This window comes from Bidens hawaiensis, unplaced genomic scaffold (genome assembly GCF_021521415.1).
Source record: "Bidens hawaiensis isolate Kalapana, Puna unplaced genomic scaffold, B.hawaiensis_p1.1 tig00018889_1, whole genome shotgun sequence".
Classification (NCBI taxonomy): domain Eukaryota; kingdom Viridiplantae; phylum Streptophyta; class Magnoliopsida; order Asterales; family Asteraceae; genus Bidens; species Bidens hawaiensis.
Genome location: NW_027492870.1, coordinates 348,894 through 365,259, shown reverse-complemented (window position 1 = coordinate 365,259; position 16,366 = coordinate 348,894). Strand labels below are relative to the sequence as shown.

Genomic DNA, 16,366 nt, shown 5'->3' with positions numbered 1-16,366 from the left:
TTAGTTAACTATCTATTATCGAACCGAGTTTTGATAATAAATTTTTGACTAGTCACCCCCGAAACCCAACAATACTTTCGTATGGTGTCTACACAAATGTGTGGAATAGAATTTCACCGGTCCATGCGTAGCCAATAAATACTAACAATAATCTGAACCTTATACGATAATATAACGGTCGATCGTATGGAGTTAAAAAGTGTGTGAATAAGACAATTGGGGTGTGAATATATAACTACTTAGGATCCACCTACTAATAAACTTATTTAAATAAGTATCTTGGGGTTTGCCGTTTCTCACTGAACTTACTCCCACTCATCGCTCCAATCTTCAATGACTCATCTTCATTGTTTCTTTTCTACCTTTTCTCAACTCTAATCCTTTACACAGTGATTTGTATGCAGCTGGTTGCAATAATTTAAACCACAAGCTCAAGTTACTTAGGTATGCTCATATTCCTCTACATTTCTTGCTCATCTTACTGTTTACTGTTAGATCTGGAATTGTAACTTCTTCACCTTTCATTTCAAACATCAAATAAATTTTAAAAAAATCAATTTACACAACAGATACTGGTTATGATGAACAAGGTTTTTTTTTTTTAATTTAAAAAGGAACCCAAAAGCTCAAAAAAATACATAATTTTGCCTTTACTACCCTTCTTGTCTTCTTCCCTAAAAGTTGTGTGCAGAGAACACAATTGGACCCTCTTGACATTATTTATTTAATTTTTTATTATAATATTTTGGTTATTGTAGTTTAATTATGTTATACAATTTTGTTTCCTAAGAGATTGGAATAAACTTTAAATTTGTGCGGATCTAAACTTGAGCTAATTAGGAGCCCAAAAGATCTAAACTTTACTACACGGCTTCAGGTTTTTTTTTTTAAATGAGTTTTAACTTCGTTAAATTGTGAAGTTTCTCTTTCTATGTTAGGTTAACCCATTTATTGTATGAGTTGGCATGTTTCATAAAACAGTTTAACAACCCAAAACCTAGGTGCGTGCATGGGTCGGTTTTGGGATCAAAACAATCCAAAAACCGAAAATTCTGTTATTTAGTTTTCAAAAGCCGTTCATTTTCGGCTTTTAGTTTGTGTTTTACCTTTTGGGCTTGACAATTTTGGGCCGAAAAGAAAATTTGTGCCAAAATAATGAACATGGGCTTAGATCTTTTTGTTAATTAATAGTTAATTGATTATTATACATTTGGGCTAAAATATTTGGGTAATGTTTATTAGATTCTTATAAATAACTTAAAATTAATATGAAAATCTATAAAGTCGGGTTTGGTTTCAATTATATGCTAAAACGAAACCAAACCAAACCAAAAGTCGGTTTTTCATTAACATAAAACTAAACCGTTAGATTTGTTTGAGTTCGGTTATTTTGGTTCGGCCTTTTCGGTTTCATAAACACCCCTACCAAAACAAGTTTTTTTTGTGTGTCATGTTCAGGAATTGTCATTCCTAATCTCTTAAGAGATGTTTAACTATTATGTACGTTAATCGAACGTTTTGCATATATAGTTATATACTATAGATGCTTGTATGGCTTAACTAGATGCTGCACTCTCCAGCAGGCAACAACTACTTGTGTATCACACTTAAATGGCAGAATATGAAACCAGTCACCAAAACTATTCGACACAAAGCGAGGCCGCCTTGCAATCCCTAAACACCATAATCCAACTCCATTTTGAAAAAACTCTAGAGAAAAAGCGAGCGGTTGACCAACAAAAAAAGGAGCTATGGAAGCTCTTCCAACTCTTCTTCCTCTTCCTAGCCGTGATGTTTGCGGCCATGGTCAACACTCCTCGTCTCAAGTGTCGCCACTGCTGGATGCCCATTGGCCTCCTCTCATTTTCCCACCTCATATTCTACGTTTCAGTGGCTCAGACCCTTAGGTGCATCAATGGGTTCAAATACCAGAGGAGGTGCCACAAGTTGACCCTTGGGTTAGCCACTGAGCGGCTCAGGCAGATGAACATGGGTGTGGTTGATGCGAGTGCGGGTGGTAAGGTGGGTGGTGGTGATGAGTTCGAGATACATTATCAGGAGCCTCCTAAGAGTTACTTTGGTAAGTTTAAGAGGAATTGGGCTATGCATTTTGGGTTCTTGATTTTGATTTATGTGTTTATGGTGTCCTCATCTGTTGTTGTTCTATGTTTTTAAACCTTTGTGGTAGTTTGTAGTTTTGGCCCAAACATTATGGAATCACGTTGTTAGTCATTAAGGTTGTTATTTAATTTCGTTTAATTGTTTTTATACAATTTCCTTTTCATTACTTTGTGTATGGTTAGGCAGGTTGAATTCTTCAATCCTAACCTGACCTATATACTTATCTATGTCGTGCCAAAACCACCTAACATCGTGTCATGTTTGAGTCGTGTTTTAAGTCAACCCATTTGATGTTTATTTATGAATGTGTAACATAAAGGGACTTGGTTACTATGTATATAACTGATGATTCAGACTCAAGAGAAATCTTTTTATAACTAGTGTCTTTTTAGTTATTTTTGTTTGATTATCACTGCTAGTAACAACGATGAGTTATATTTAGCGTGAGATTAAGAAGTTAATAGACAATTATTAGTATTAATAAAAAAACTAAAATAGTTGTAAAATTAAAAAACAAAATGTAAAAATATTTAACTTTAGACATTTTTATCTTATTTGAGTGTGTAGTATTTCGGTTGGCTCTTTTTGATGGGTCATGTTCAAGTTGATATTGTTAACAAACTAGTTGTGTCGGGCCAACCCAAAACGTTCTTTTTTGGGGTCTTGTTTGAGGTCGCACAAAAATTTACAGGCCATACGTATAGTAGTTTTTTTAATAATATATATTTGTTTGTAATCTATGGATGGGAATTGCGAAAATTACAAAATAGTCCTTTTCTTAAAGTTCACACAACTCGGCACATTTTCACATCATGAAATTTGTGCGTGCAGTGAAGAAATAGCTTTCCCTTTACATATATTCATCCATAGGGGAACTCACTCTTTTATTCTCATTCTAAATTTCTTATAGTTTTTTTCCTTTTTAAACTGTATGGAACCAGCCACCTCAATGCTCGGGAAAATTTTCCTAAGACGGAATGTCAATCATCCATACTGATATTGACACTTCAAGCCTGACTCACCAAGAACACCATTAAGGACCACTACTGTGGAAAAATCCATTTAAGTCAGGTTTCAAACTTGAGACCTTAAGATCTCAAGTTTTAACCATCAGGCCATGTCATTAAACCAGATAGCCAACTGCTCTTACAGTTTTTATGAAGACAATAATTAGTTTTTTTTCTGTTTTATGGAGTATATATAACTTTTGGAAAATTGGATTTTATATCTCTTGATTTTTCTACCTTAACAATGAAAATCTATCAAAATGTTTAGGATGTTCTGTTCGTTATAAAGCTTAACCAAGAGTGAACATACGAGTAGTATATATAAAGTCTTATGTAGCTTAAAAGCCATGTAGTCGAAGCGTGACTTACATAATAGAACTCAGATTCTTGTTGATAATTCATAATTGTGTCTTATTGGCGGTAAATATTATAGGTTAAAGGAGTACGGTGAATTATGTAATTAAAGTAGTATGATACTCTTTACCCCTTTGTGTTAATGGAATTGCTAATTGTTAATGTTGTTAGTAACTTTTTTTTTCTTTTCTGGATATTCTGAACTAAAGTTGTAAAAGTTTGGATTCGTAATAGAGACGAATGTAGTTAGCTATACATGTTTGAGTTTATTACTCTAATTTATGTTGATTAGAAGCATGCATAAGAAGTACGAGACTGAAATGGTTCATTAAAAGTCTATAATGAAGTTGCGGTGGGCGTATTATACGCTGGTCTAAAGGATTATAAGACAAATTCTATTTCATATGTTGCCTCAATACGCCAAACCAAAACTCATCAAGAATATGATACGTCGCCCCCAATGTATCATATGCCAGGTTAAGCAATATATTGGTGTATTGCTATACATTAAATCATTTAGCGCAACCTCATTATATATACTTGTTACACTATGATAAATTACACAATTGAATCAACCTTTAAACCAATGTCGTAAAAGTAGGTTTATAAAGCCGAGTACTCGCTACAAGATATGTCGCCGAGACGAGTTTGTTTAACTCCGCCTAGTTACTAAGAATCGATCATAGGTGGTCAACCTCAGTCAGAATCATATCTAGTCGGAACTTGGACCGATTTTGACTTAAAAAAATAAATCATAATTCGTAATTCTAGAATATTAAAGGACAAATTTATTATTTAAAAATGTATTTCTCTTATTTATATGCTATTAACCTATTTTGTTATAAATATTAGTAAACTTATGATATTTGACATGTATATAATATCCAAAAATTAATTTTCGTTATATTTACCATTTTCGAGTACTCTCCGAGTAATCCGCAATTACTCCGAGTACACCCAACTCCCCAATTGACGGCCTAGGGTTCGCTAGCGAATTTTGCAACCTTGCTTTAAACACACACTTGCAAAACGTAAACTCCATAGTAAACACCAATCATTTTTCTTATTCATTGTAAAGAAAAGAATAATACAACTAATCTAGACCCCCAAAGTATACTTGGGGTTGGATCGTTTTAAACTTTTTTTTCTAAAGTTTGAGTTCGGCTAGTGAGTAGTTTTTTAAGCTTGAGCTTGACTTGGGCTCGGCTAGTTTTTTAGTTGTTAACGCTTTTAAAAATTATTATTATTCGTTTACTATGTGTTAACATAATATATAATATTAATTAATAAATATTATAATTTTATATTAAGTTGAAAGTAACCGGGGATAAAAAAGGATTTAAAAGAATTATGAATTGACGAAAATATAAAAAAGGATTTAAAAGAATTATGAATTGACGAAAATACCCCTCACCTGGGTGGGTTTAAGGGAGGAAGTCCGTTAATCAATTGTACACCGAAACTGTTATAATATGAAATTTAATTAATGACTTAAATTGTTAAAAGTTTGTCAATAAAACCAAACAGTTAGAATCAACAAACAGGAGTTATATCTTATGAATACTTTAGAACACTAAAAAAATATGAGTAAAGATACCATTACTATGGATTTAAAGTGAAAGTTACTTTGTTGGGAAACATTCAAGAGAATATATTTTGTGCTTCACACATACACACATAGATCCAATACATTTATAGCTATTGAAATGTGCCATGTATGCATACGTGAGAGCCATATGTATATATCGGGAACATGAATGAAATTGACCATATGATCACAAGGTTATGTTATGGAGCTCCTAAAACCATGACATTCACAACAACCTAGGAATTATGTTCATGATCAAGATGTTATCAGGAGGCTTAACACTAATTTTAAAAAAGATCATGATTTTTATTTTTACGTATGTATAACACTAAAAAAGTTTTTTCTAAGGTGGGGTCGCCCCTCGAAAAGGGGCGTTTGATAGTCTTGGTCCGCCCATGTTAACATTACAAAACAAAATACCATAAAAGATAGAGTTATTAATAAAAAAACAGAGGATTGAAGCAAGTATTATAGACATGCAATGACATAAAACATTGGTGTGTAACAATCTAATGACATCAAATAATGTTGCTCATTTGGAAGTCAACAAGCAGAAAGCATAAGCTTAAAACAGCATCTCAAGTTCTCAAGTCTCAACACATGTTTTTATGGCATTTTTTCAGATTGAATTTTGTCTTCTATAGCAATGGAATTCTTACAATGAGCAATTGCAGCTTGAATCGCCGCATGTAATTCTTCCATGCTACTTTCACTCCTAATTTTGGTAGGACTCACACACTCTAATGCAACAAGGATACCACTGTTAGCCGGAGACGCCCTCATGGAAGCCGGTGCGGATAACTGACCTCTCCTCTTATTGTCACCATTATTCATGATCACCACCGGTTTTCTACTCATTGAGTTGCCAGAAAACGAATACGACTGGTGGTTAATTAACCTTGTATTCGACCTCTTTGGAAAAGACAACAAAGTTTTCACCACTTTCATGTACCGCTTGATGAGTTGACTTATGTTCTTGTCTTTAACTTGATGTTCATCTGTTTGCATATCATTGTCAGACGTTTTATTCCACTTGGGTGTTTTGAATATTGAAAAAGATTTGGACTTTTGTCTGTTAGGGTTGATGGTGGTGATGTCAGGCTCATCAGAATCAGATAATATGGTTTCATGGTGGCAGTGGAAGCTTGTGTTACCAAAGAGTAGGTTGATGGGAAGGGTAAAACTGTCCAATGAGTTGTTGGAGGAGCGAGGGGAGTCTGGGAGGTGGTGGAGAGGGAGGAGGTGGCCGCGGAAAAAGATATCATCCGCTGGAGATAAGTCAATGGCTGCGGGTGGTGGTGGTGGTTGGAGAGTGGCATTGGTGTTGGTTTTATTATTACTATTATTAAAAAGAGTGTGATGTTGAGTGGTGAATGAGAACTCATGACTGGGAGATGAGGAGGCTGAGGGAGGTGATGTGGTGGTTGTTGGTGGTGGAGATGGTAGATCTTGGGGTGGTGTAGATTGTTGTTTCAAGTGTCTTTGCTCATTATCTACTTTATGGCTCATATCTTACTAGGTTTGTGATAAAAAGTAACACAAATGCGGATAACAATAATATGGATAGAGAGAGACAAAGAGGATTTTGTCAGAGAATGTGAACAAGTAGAGTTGGGGGCCGACTAGTTTGAGTTGTTTGTCTTTTATAATATAAGGTAACATGCACAATGTGACCCTAAAGACCAAATTCTACATGTCCGATTTAGTGACCCTAACGACCAAATCGGTCAAAGCTAAAGTGTATCTGTTTTTATTAAAAGGCGTCTTTTAATAGTTTATAAAACCTCTTAATAGTTCATGACGTTTTATATCATATTAGTTTTAAGTTATTACCATAAACAAGTTCAAAACATAATAAAAAAAGATACACATCTACTATGTATCTCATGGTTAAATCTTATAATTAAATATATGATCTACCTCTCGCACAACTATATAAATATATTTAAAGAAAGATTAATTTCATAAAGTTATCATAACTTAATTGAGTTTTGATATAAGACCATGAGTAGTCATAATGCTCGTGACCCAGGCATTATGCGTCACGTGGCGTCTAGTCATAGTTATGGTTTTTTACAAAAACATGGTATAGTCATAAAGCCATATCCTCAGGCGTTATGCGCCACGTGGCACCCAGTCATTATTATTTTTTCTGTTTTTTAAATAATAAATAATAATAAATATTGTAGTATTAGAATGAATAATAATAATAATAATAATATACCAGCAACAGGCCAGCAGTGAAGAATAATAAATAACAAATCATCATCTTCTTCTCTCATTCATCGGATAAACCAGCTCGCCGGAAAATATGTCGGGATTCCATGGCGATTATTTCAACATCAACAACACGGGACGGTCAATCTCATCCATCCCTCTGATCAACACCACCACCACCCCCCACAAAACCCTTACCGGTCACCACTCACCGGAATCCGGCGACCTGAGACTTCATTTTTCAACACCACAAAACCCTTCGTTCAAACAGTTTAACGGTAACATTCTTCAAAACTCGTGCCATTCAAGCGTTATTCACAACACGCTTAAAAAAAATAATCCCAAAATGCGGGGGGGGGGGGGGGGGGGGGGGTTATACATCAAAATGCCGCGCAAAACGTTGGACTACGGATGGTCTAATGCTGATAAATTGAAATTACTCGTGAGTCATTTCACGTTGATATATGTCTAAATGACCCTAACCCTTATCAACATCAAGCTTAATTAGTGTATCAAGGTCACAAATTTTATTTTTGAAGTTATATTGATCAAATCAAATAATTGATCTAGTTAGTTTGATGGTCTCAATCAATTAAATATTCCGTGTCTGTTGATTCTACTTTGAAAATCGCATACAAAATAGATTGATATGCATATGACATGGATAAGTCAAATAAAGAACCAAAGAAATGACATAGTTAGCTCATGGTTTAACATATGACCAACCTAATTAATTTCTTTCTATAATTATTTTCTTTTGATTTTCCACGTTTTAATCTCTTTCTTAGAAAATACTTAATAATGTTTGGTATGCATGAGTGACAGTGGGAATGAAGAAAGTAATGTTTGGTTATTCAATTAAATGGAATTATTCATTACACATGTAATCTCATTCAAACAAAAAACATTCATTCTCACCTCCTCTTTTTTTTCATTCCATTCCTCCACCACCCTATTTTCTCAACACCACTACCACCTAACAACAACCACCACCACCACCTGACTGTCACCGTCACCGTCGCCACCACCTCCGCCGCTGCCACCACCTCCTTACCACCAGCGCTACCACCGCCACCTGACCATAACCGCCACCACCACTGTCACTGCCTGACTACCACCACTGTCGCCGCTACCCTACCACAGCCATCACTACCAATGCTACCACCGCCATCCCACAACCACCCCACCTAACCGCCACCTCCGCCATTTTCGTCGCCGGAGCTACCACCACCACCGTCACCATTTCAGGTTATTTATCTTTATTATTTTTTTTGTAAAAAAATATATTTTGGGATAGGAATATTTTTATTATTTCTATTTCATTCCTACAATTTTTTTTAGATACCAAACAATATAAAGTAATTATTCATTTTATTCCCATAGATTAGTTAAACAAGACAAAGAAATAATAATGATCCATTTCATTCCCTTGTTCATTCCATTTCTTATCTCATTATATTCTCTCTTCATTTCATTACTTCCAAACAAACATACCCTTTAAATTTATTTTTTTAAGTTTATAATTTTCATCATTCATGTTTATTATTTAAATAAATGGTATATGAGCGACCTTAAAGAAAAAAGAACTAACAAATAAATAGACGGCCGTAAGAAGCATTGAAGCAACAACCATTACCTACAAAAGTAACCGTTGGATTGTTTTATTGGCAAAGCTAAATAAAGAAACCTAAAAGTCTAAACAAAGGAATAAAGATTCATATTTTCGATCGGCTGGCATTTTGTTGTTTGAATACATAGGAGAAAAACATGTGTATATGGATTTAACATGGGTTTCCTCTTTAATTAGTGGCTTAGAGAGTAGTGGTTTCTGAAGAAACACTAAATGACCCCGGCAGATTACGGATAATCTTAGGGTTAAGTAGATGTTTCCCACGAGGGTTAGGTCCGGCAAAGATGGTTATTCTTCTCGACCTGCAAAACAGACACCGTGAGCTCGTCACTGAGAAGGGGGGGTTCCTCCTTGTGACCACCCTCCGGCGTGAGAATCAGACTAGATTGCTCTGAATATAAGTGTATATTGAGAGAAATAGCTAGAGAGAAGATAAGATAATATGAGATGATGATACCGTTCCAAGGTGTTAGAGTATTTATAGTCGAAGGTAGGTTTCCAAGCAGGTACGGCCAGCTGTATAATATTCCTTTTCCACCAACTACGGGCTATGTACGTGCCACGATGGGAGTTGGTGGGTAGGCAGCGGCTGATAGTGACATTTTGTACTGGAGCGTGCTCCTCCTCGTACTATTGTCGGTGAGCTGTCACCCTGTGATTGATTCATGGGCTGCTTTGGTCAGATCTTGTCTATTTTGTCCATACCTTGGCAGGTATAGTACAAAAGATCTTCCAGAAGCGTACGGACTGGCTCTTTTGGGCGGGAATATTCCCGCCCTGCTCATTCCTTCTTCAGGTGACATTATTGAAGTATAAGAGTTAGTGCCTTATGCGTGTAGCCTTACTGTTAGTGCGGGTAGCCTTCCTTCTTGGCTTGTATCCATAGCTGCGGGAACAGGCAGGGTACTGTACCAAGGGAGGCTTTCCTGCGGGAACAGCTGGCTTACTACGTGTAAGGTCTTCTCTCTGAGCATGGTGGGTCCTGCGGAACCAGCTGGTCTTTGCGCAGACGTACCTCTTCAAGGTGTGTCTTGCGGGTCCAACTGGGCTTTGCGGGGACCTACCTCTTCAAGTCCCCCAGTCCATTGTTCTCATGAATTGTTAATGAGGTGAACTTTTGGACTTTAAGCAAGGGGTTTTAAAGAGGGGTTTTTGTTTTTTAAGGTTTTCCGTGGGGATTCTTCCCGCAGTTTTCCTAATGTCACTTGCAGAAATTCCCGACTTTTCTGCCTGATCTTTGGGTATGATGCGGGTAGGTGTGTAACCTCCTCGCAGGTCGGGAGCGTTGAGTTTCACTTGTGTAGATTCTCCACGAGGTTTTGATAGTTTGGCATAGTGATCAGTTATGTTAAACAACCACTTCCACCTTGAAGCTTCAAACAATCTAGTTCTCAACGTTCCCGCCATGCGGGGATGCTATTTCTCTTTCCGCAAGCATGGACCATAGGATCCTTCTTGGTTTCAATTCCCTGCAAGTGCTAAGTATGTGAAGGGTTTCGCCTTGACACTGTACCCGCACTTGTCTTATGGTTCCTTGGTTTCCAAGGCATTCTTGGCTTCAATTCCCTGCAAGTGCTAAGTATGTGAAGGGTTTCGCCTTGACATTGTACCCGCATTTGTCCTATGATTTCTTGTTTTCCAAGGGGGTATATTCCCTCTTATTTTTGAATCTTTTCGAATCTTTTTGAAATTCGAAGAGTTGGTGAAAGGATAAGGACAATCCAAACGGCTGAAGGGACGTTGGCGTCTTCTGACGGTTTCAGGATGTGCAGGAAGTTATGACGACGTGATAGCATGTGGTCAATCAGGACGCTTTTTCCGGCGCGTGGGCGCGAGTTTCATGTCACACGCCATTCTGACACCTGTTGCCAGCTTGCTTTATCCACGTGTCGCCGTCTCATTGCACCTGCGCTCTCTCTCTCCGCATTAAATTCATCGCATTCATTGCGATGGGTATATAAGGGGGGAGAGGGTGCATCTCATTCCATACTTTCACTTCACTCTTCTTCTTCTAAGCGATTTCTGGCGAATACTCTAACTTTTCTGTCGAGCATTCTCCTGAAATCGTTCTCTTTAACATCTAAAAAATGTCTTCTATACATGATCTCGAGGTTAACGTCGAGGAGTCCGATGTATACCTCGAGAACCCGACGTCCACGTCTGATAAGGACGATAAGAGTACTGCTGGCGAGTGCCAGTGTACTCTTTCTGTCGATTTATACCACTATATCGTCAAGAAGTTCATGCTCGATCCTTACGAGCCTGAGTTTCCGGAGCCCCACCAGACGGTGTATGATGCCCCTAAGGGCAAGATAGGGGTTTATGCCTCATTCTTCATATATGGGAATCTTAGATTCCCATTAACGAAGTTCGTATACCGTGTTTTGGAGAAACACGGTGTGCATTTGACGGAGGTGCACCCGATGGCGATTGCTAAAGTTCGCCACTTCAAATGGGTGTGCCGTATTCAGGGCATCGAGCCCCGCGTCGACCGCTTGATGACCTTCTACTCCTGGAGGTGCATCCAGGGTTGGTATACCCTGGTCACTCGGATCAAGGGGTTGAGGATCTGCGCTACCGAGCGCAGTCTTCGGTCTTGGAAGCGGGAGTTTTTCTACATCTCCGCTCGTGTCGTCCCCATCGCGATGACGTTCAAGAACGGGAAGGCGCTCCCTAACCTTCACGCCTCCAATTACCAGGAGGCGGAATGGTTCGCCAAGATCTCCCAGATCCAGACTCCGGTTTATCGCTTCGCGGAGTCTGGGATGGTGATGCTCGACATGAGCCGCGTGTGGAAGGATGCTGGGTCTGGGACGCCGCAAATACCCATCGTCCTTGAATACGGTTTGAGCTCTATTCCTTACGGTATGCCCCACTTTTTGTGTTGTTTTAGGGTTTTTCTACTAACACTTGTCTTTTCTTATTTCAGAGGGGAATGACTTGCAATCGCTCCTGTATCCGCGGGAGACTGGTGGTCCCGCACGGTTGGGTACTCGTGATCTTGACGAGAACGAGTTGCCCATATTGGAGCAAACTGCGGATAGGTTCGTAGAAGTCTATCCGGCAGGTCATGAGATCCTAAGCGCCACTCGGCCAGGTAATAAGTTCTTCAATCCTCGTCCTCTTCATGCTCAAACTTCTGCTGGAATTCCTCTGATTTTGTCATCTTCTGATGAGGAATCCGCAGATGGGCCCTTCTTTGTGAGGAAGAAGAAGGCTGCTGGCGGGAAGGGCAAGGCGAAGGTCGCTTCCGTCGTCGACCTGGGGAATCAGTCGGATTCCGAGACTGAGAGTGAGGAGGCAGCGGGGGACCTTGGTGGTGGCGAGACCATTGTCTCGGAGGTTGAGACGGCTGTCACCTCTGAGCAACCAAGCGTTGCGACGGTGACTGGCGCGAAGAGGCCAGTTCCATCGGGTTCGTCTCCGCCCGTCAGGTCTTTCAAGAATAAGAAAACCCGTAAGTATAATTTTTTACCTTTCCCGCATTTCTTTTCGCCATTGTTTTTAATATTTTGTTCTTTATGCAGGAGTGGACGTATATGCTTTTCAGAGCGGTGCGGGAGGAAGCAGTTCAGGACCCACGACGATAGGTTTGGTCAACCTATCCGAGGCGATGACCCAGGCGGCTGCGCCTGTTTCCGGTGCTGGTTCAGTTGCCCATACTGTTGAGGCAACTGTTCCAGTTATGACTTCATCTCCGACGGCCGTCAGTGCCATCTTCACCGCATCCTTCACTGGGCCGGCGGTGACTTTTTCTGCGAGCTCGTCTGCAACGGCGACCACGGTTGTGAGTTCATCTCCAGTGAGTTCACCTCCGATGGTCACTACCACGGTGGCTTCTACCATGCCCCCTCCAGTGTCGGCGACTACTTCGTCCATGGCCGGTTCTTCAGGTATGTTTGGGGTTGGGACCCCTGGACTTACCTCTGTTGATGAGGGGGTCCAATCTTTGCCTCTTCCCATCTCCTTGACCATTTGGATGGATATCCTCTAGGCTCGGGTGATGGGTTTGGCGGCTACCGGCCTGTTACCGACCCTACAGGTGCGTGGGGTTGTTTTGGCCTATTATCCATTTTTGTCATTTTTTTCCTAACTGTTTTTTGTTTTTGCAGTTTCGGATTCCAATGAGGTGTACGCTCCACGGTGGAATATCCGCCGGGGAACGACCCTCCGAACGGCTGCGGACTGCGTCGACTGGGCGCGCCATGCCGCTCCGAGCGGTGCGTTGGGAGAGGCAATGGCCAGCTACCAGGAGGGTAGGCTGTCCAATGAGCTCCGAATCCTCCTTGCCCGGATGCAGTCGCGCGTCGAGCTACTTTGTCGTGAAAACGACAAGTTAAAGACTGCGCGTGGCCTGGAAGTGGCTCAGGCGCGAGCATTGCGGGAGGAGAACAAGAGGCTTGCTGCCACCGCAGCGGAGAAGGAGAAGGCCTTCAAGGACCTTGAGGTCGAGATTCAGGCCAGGCATGAGGCCCGTTCCAAGGCTACCCAAGCTGTTAACGAACAGCTTAGGTTGGCCAAGGAAACTGCGCGTAATGCGACCGAGAGGGCCACCAAAGCTGAAGCCGTTGCTGAGCCTCTGCGTACTGAGAACGAAGAGCTCAAAGCCAAACTAGAGAAGCTTCAGCAGGCTCATGATGCTTTGGCTTTAGAAGATGCCAAGAAGCTCCAAGAGCTCCTGGATCAGAAGGGTATGCTTGATCGCACTGAGCGCAAGCTCAAGGGCGTTGAAGAGGCTGCTGCTAGGGATGTGTTGCTTGCCAACCTCAACAAGAATGAAGCCGAACGCGCCCGCGATCAAGCTCAAGCTACCCTCCAAGAAGCTCTGATCACTAAGGAATGGCTTCTACGAGAAGCGTTGCCGCAGGTACGCGTAGCTCCATAATTTCTTTACGCTTTTCTTTATACTTAGAAATTTTTTTTTTATATATATATATATTTTTTTGTAGGTTGTGCATCGGATTTTCGCGAACACATCTTATGACGATGCCATGAGTGCAGCCCTCAACGCTTCTCATGAGGATGGGGAGAAGGCTGGTTTCCTGCTTGGTCTAGGATTTGCAGAGAAGGGCATCCCGCCTTCCAACTTTCCTTTACACGATGTAGACACTGAAGCTGCCTATGACCAAGTCGTGAACCAGTATGCTGCCTTTCCGCATCCGGTTGTGGAGAAGGTGAACGAAATTGCGGCTGCTGATGACGGGCTAGCTGTTCTCAAGGCTTTCCTCGAACCGCCGCAGACAACTGATGGTGCGGGTTCGAGTGGGTTTGGATGGAGTGGTCCTGAAGCTTGAACCTTGAGATCCCTTCCAACCGTTAGGATAGATTTGTATTTTTGTAGGCGGGTAATACCTAGCCATTCTTGTAATGTTTGAATTTTTATTGTAAATATAAATATTTTGTTAACGCCTTGCCTTGTAAACATTATATGAATTGCTCATGCATATTTTAGTTTAACTTAGCAATTTTCTAAGTGTTTTGAATATATTAACCTTTCGATGCGTGTTGGATAATAGGTTACTGTTCTGTTTCCTCTATCATGATTTTGCGGGTAGAACCGTCACTTTCACTTAGTAGGATGAGCAAACTTTACCTATATCTGACCTGCGTGAAGGTTTTCCTCATCTTCCTCTTAGAAATATTTACTGTTTGTGTTTATGCGGGTTGTGCCGCTTTCCACACGCAACGACTTACTTCCTCCCACACTTATTTATGCGGTGAATACCGGCATATCAGTGTGGTCAGTTCATTAGTATAAAGGTAAGGCTATCAACACAATGTGATAAAGGAGAATCATTTCCATTAGAAGTGGCTCTAGGCCTTTTCTTTACAAGTTTGGAATTGATCTACATGTAACATTTGCGTAATTGAGCTCCATTCCATGCTCTTGGGATGGAGGTGCCATCGAGCCTTTCGAGCCGGTATGCGCCCTTTCCCAAAACTTCTTTAATGATGTATGACCCTTCCCAGACCGGGGCCAGCTTTCCGGGGCGTTCTTGGTTCGAAGCCTCGTTGTTACGCAGTATGTAGTCTCCGACATTGAAGTTGCAGAGTTTTACCCGCGTGTTGTAGTACTTTTGCATTTGTCACTTGTAGTTCTCTTCACGCGCTGCGGCTAAGTCTTTGCGTTCTTCGGTCAGCATAAGGTCTAACCGTCTTTCCGCATCATTGTCTTCTGGTTGAGTTATGACTCTTGGTGAGGGTAGACCAATTTCGACCGGGACCATGGCTTCAGTGCCATAGGTGAGGCTGAACGGGTTTTCGCCCATGCTTGCCTTTTTTAGCGTTCTGTTCGCCCAAAGGACATGTGGAACTTCGTTCACCCAGCCGGATCTATGTTCCAAGAGTCTTTTCTTTATGCCGTCGACGATGCTCTTGTTTGCTCTTTCCACCTCACCATTACCCTGCGGGTGTGCCACTGAGGTAAAGGTGTGGGTGATTTGAAGTTCTTTCAGCCACTTTTGTAGCTTCTGGTCAGCAAAGTTGGTGCCGTTATCGCTCACCAAATTCTGTGGAAGTCCAAAACTACAAATAATAAATTACCAAATAAATTTTTTGATATGTTTTGCGGTTGTTTGGGCTAAGGGTTTTGCTTCTATCCACTTGGTGAAGTAGTCGATGGCTACCACTAGGAACTGAACGTTCCCTGCTGATGTGGGAAATGGGCCTGTCACATCGATGGCCCACTTCTGAAATGGCCATGAAGAAGTGACTGGAACAAGTTCGTTCTTCGGGCAATGCGTGTTGGGTGCGTAGAGCTGGCAGGATCTACATTTTCTGATGTAGGCCAGCGCATTCGTGTGCATCCCCGGCCAAAAGTATCCCGCGTTGTTTAGCTTAGCTACAACTGCGCGTTGACCTGCGTGTACTCCACAGATGCCTTTGTGTACTTCCCTTAGAAGGTAGTCGGCATCTTGGTCGTCCACGCATCTGAGGAGTGGGCCTAGAAAGTTACGCCTGTAAAGTATGTCATCAACAAGTTGATAGTTTAGTGATTTACAGCGTATCTTTCTTGCATGTGTCTTCGACTCTGGTAGTATACCCGCTGCAAGGTAATTTATGATTGGTGTCATCCATGTTTCCGTGCCGGTTTGGATGACACAGATTTCCTTGTGCGGGACTGATGGTGCTCCAAGAAGTTCAACGCGGATGTCCTTTCCCAAGTGGGTGAAGGCTAACGATGCAAGCTTGCTTAATGCATCCGCAGATTTGTTTTCGCTTCGCTTGATGTGCATAACTTTGCAAACGTTAAAATCGCACATAAGGGTTTTTGCTTGTGCGAGGTACAGGGCCATTGTGTCGTTCACGGCCGTGTACGTCCCGTTTATCTGGTTGGCTACTAACATGGAATCCACGTGGGCTTCCAAGTTTTTCACCCCCATCTTACGCGAAATTCTTAATCCGGCCAAGAATGCTTCATACTCCGCTTCGTTATTCGTACTTGGGAAA

At 41.0% G+C, this 16,366-nt stretch overlaps 2 protein-coding genes across 3 annotated transcripts; one reads left to right on the top strand and one right to left on the bottom strand.

The window, feature by feature from the left end:
- The first annotated feature begins 279 nt into the window (after positions 1-279).
- LOC143557319 (uncharacterized) lies at positions 280-2,273 on the top strand. Of its 2 annotated transcripts, none has more exons than XM_077046424.1 (2): positions 280-444; positions 1,584-2,268. In XM_077046424.1, the coding sequence occupies exon 2, from the start codon at positions 1,612-1,614 to the stop codon at positions 2,173-2,175; it is 564 nt and encodes a 187-aa protein (XP_076902539.1). In that variant the 5' UTR covers positions 280-444; positions 1,584-1,611; the 3' UTR covers positions 2,176-2,268. The 2 variants fall into 2 exon arrangements, with proteins under 2 accessions (XP_076902539.1, XP_076902540.1); XM_077046425.1 differs by having other exon boundaries at positions 292-435; positions 1,565-2,273.
- Positions 2,274-5,551: 3,278 nt separating this feature from the next.
- Positions 5,552-6,728, bottom strand: LOC143557318 (BRI1 kinase inhibitor 1-like). The gene has a single exon (XM_077046423.1). It carries the CDS (start codon positions 6,577-6,579, stop codon positions 5,677-5,679), a length of 903 nt encoding a protein of 300 aa, XP_076902538.1. The 5' UTR covers positions 6,580-6,728; the 3' UTR covers positions 5,552-5,676.
- Between the last annotated feature and the right edge of the window lie 9,638 nt (positions 6,729-16,366).

What these genes read in the sequence shown, in the direction of transcription:
- LOC143557319 (XM_077046425.1), top strand. Translation starts at nt 1,612, where the DNA reads ATGGCAGAATATGAAACCAGTCACCAAAACTATTCGACACAAAGCGAG.
- LOC143557318 (XM_077046423.1), bottom strand. Translation starts at nt 6,579, where the DNA reads ATGAGCCATAAAGTAGATAATGAGCAAAGACACTTGAAACAACAATCT.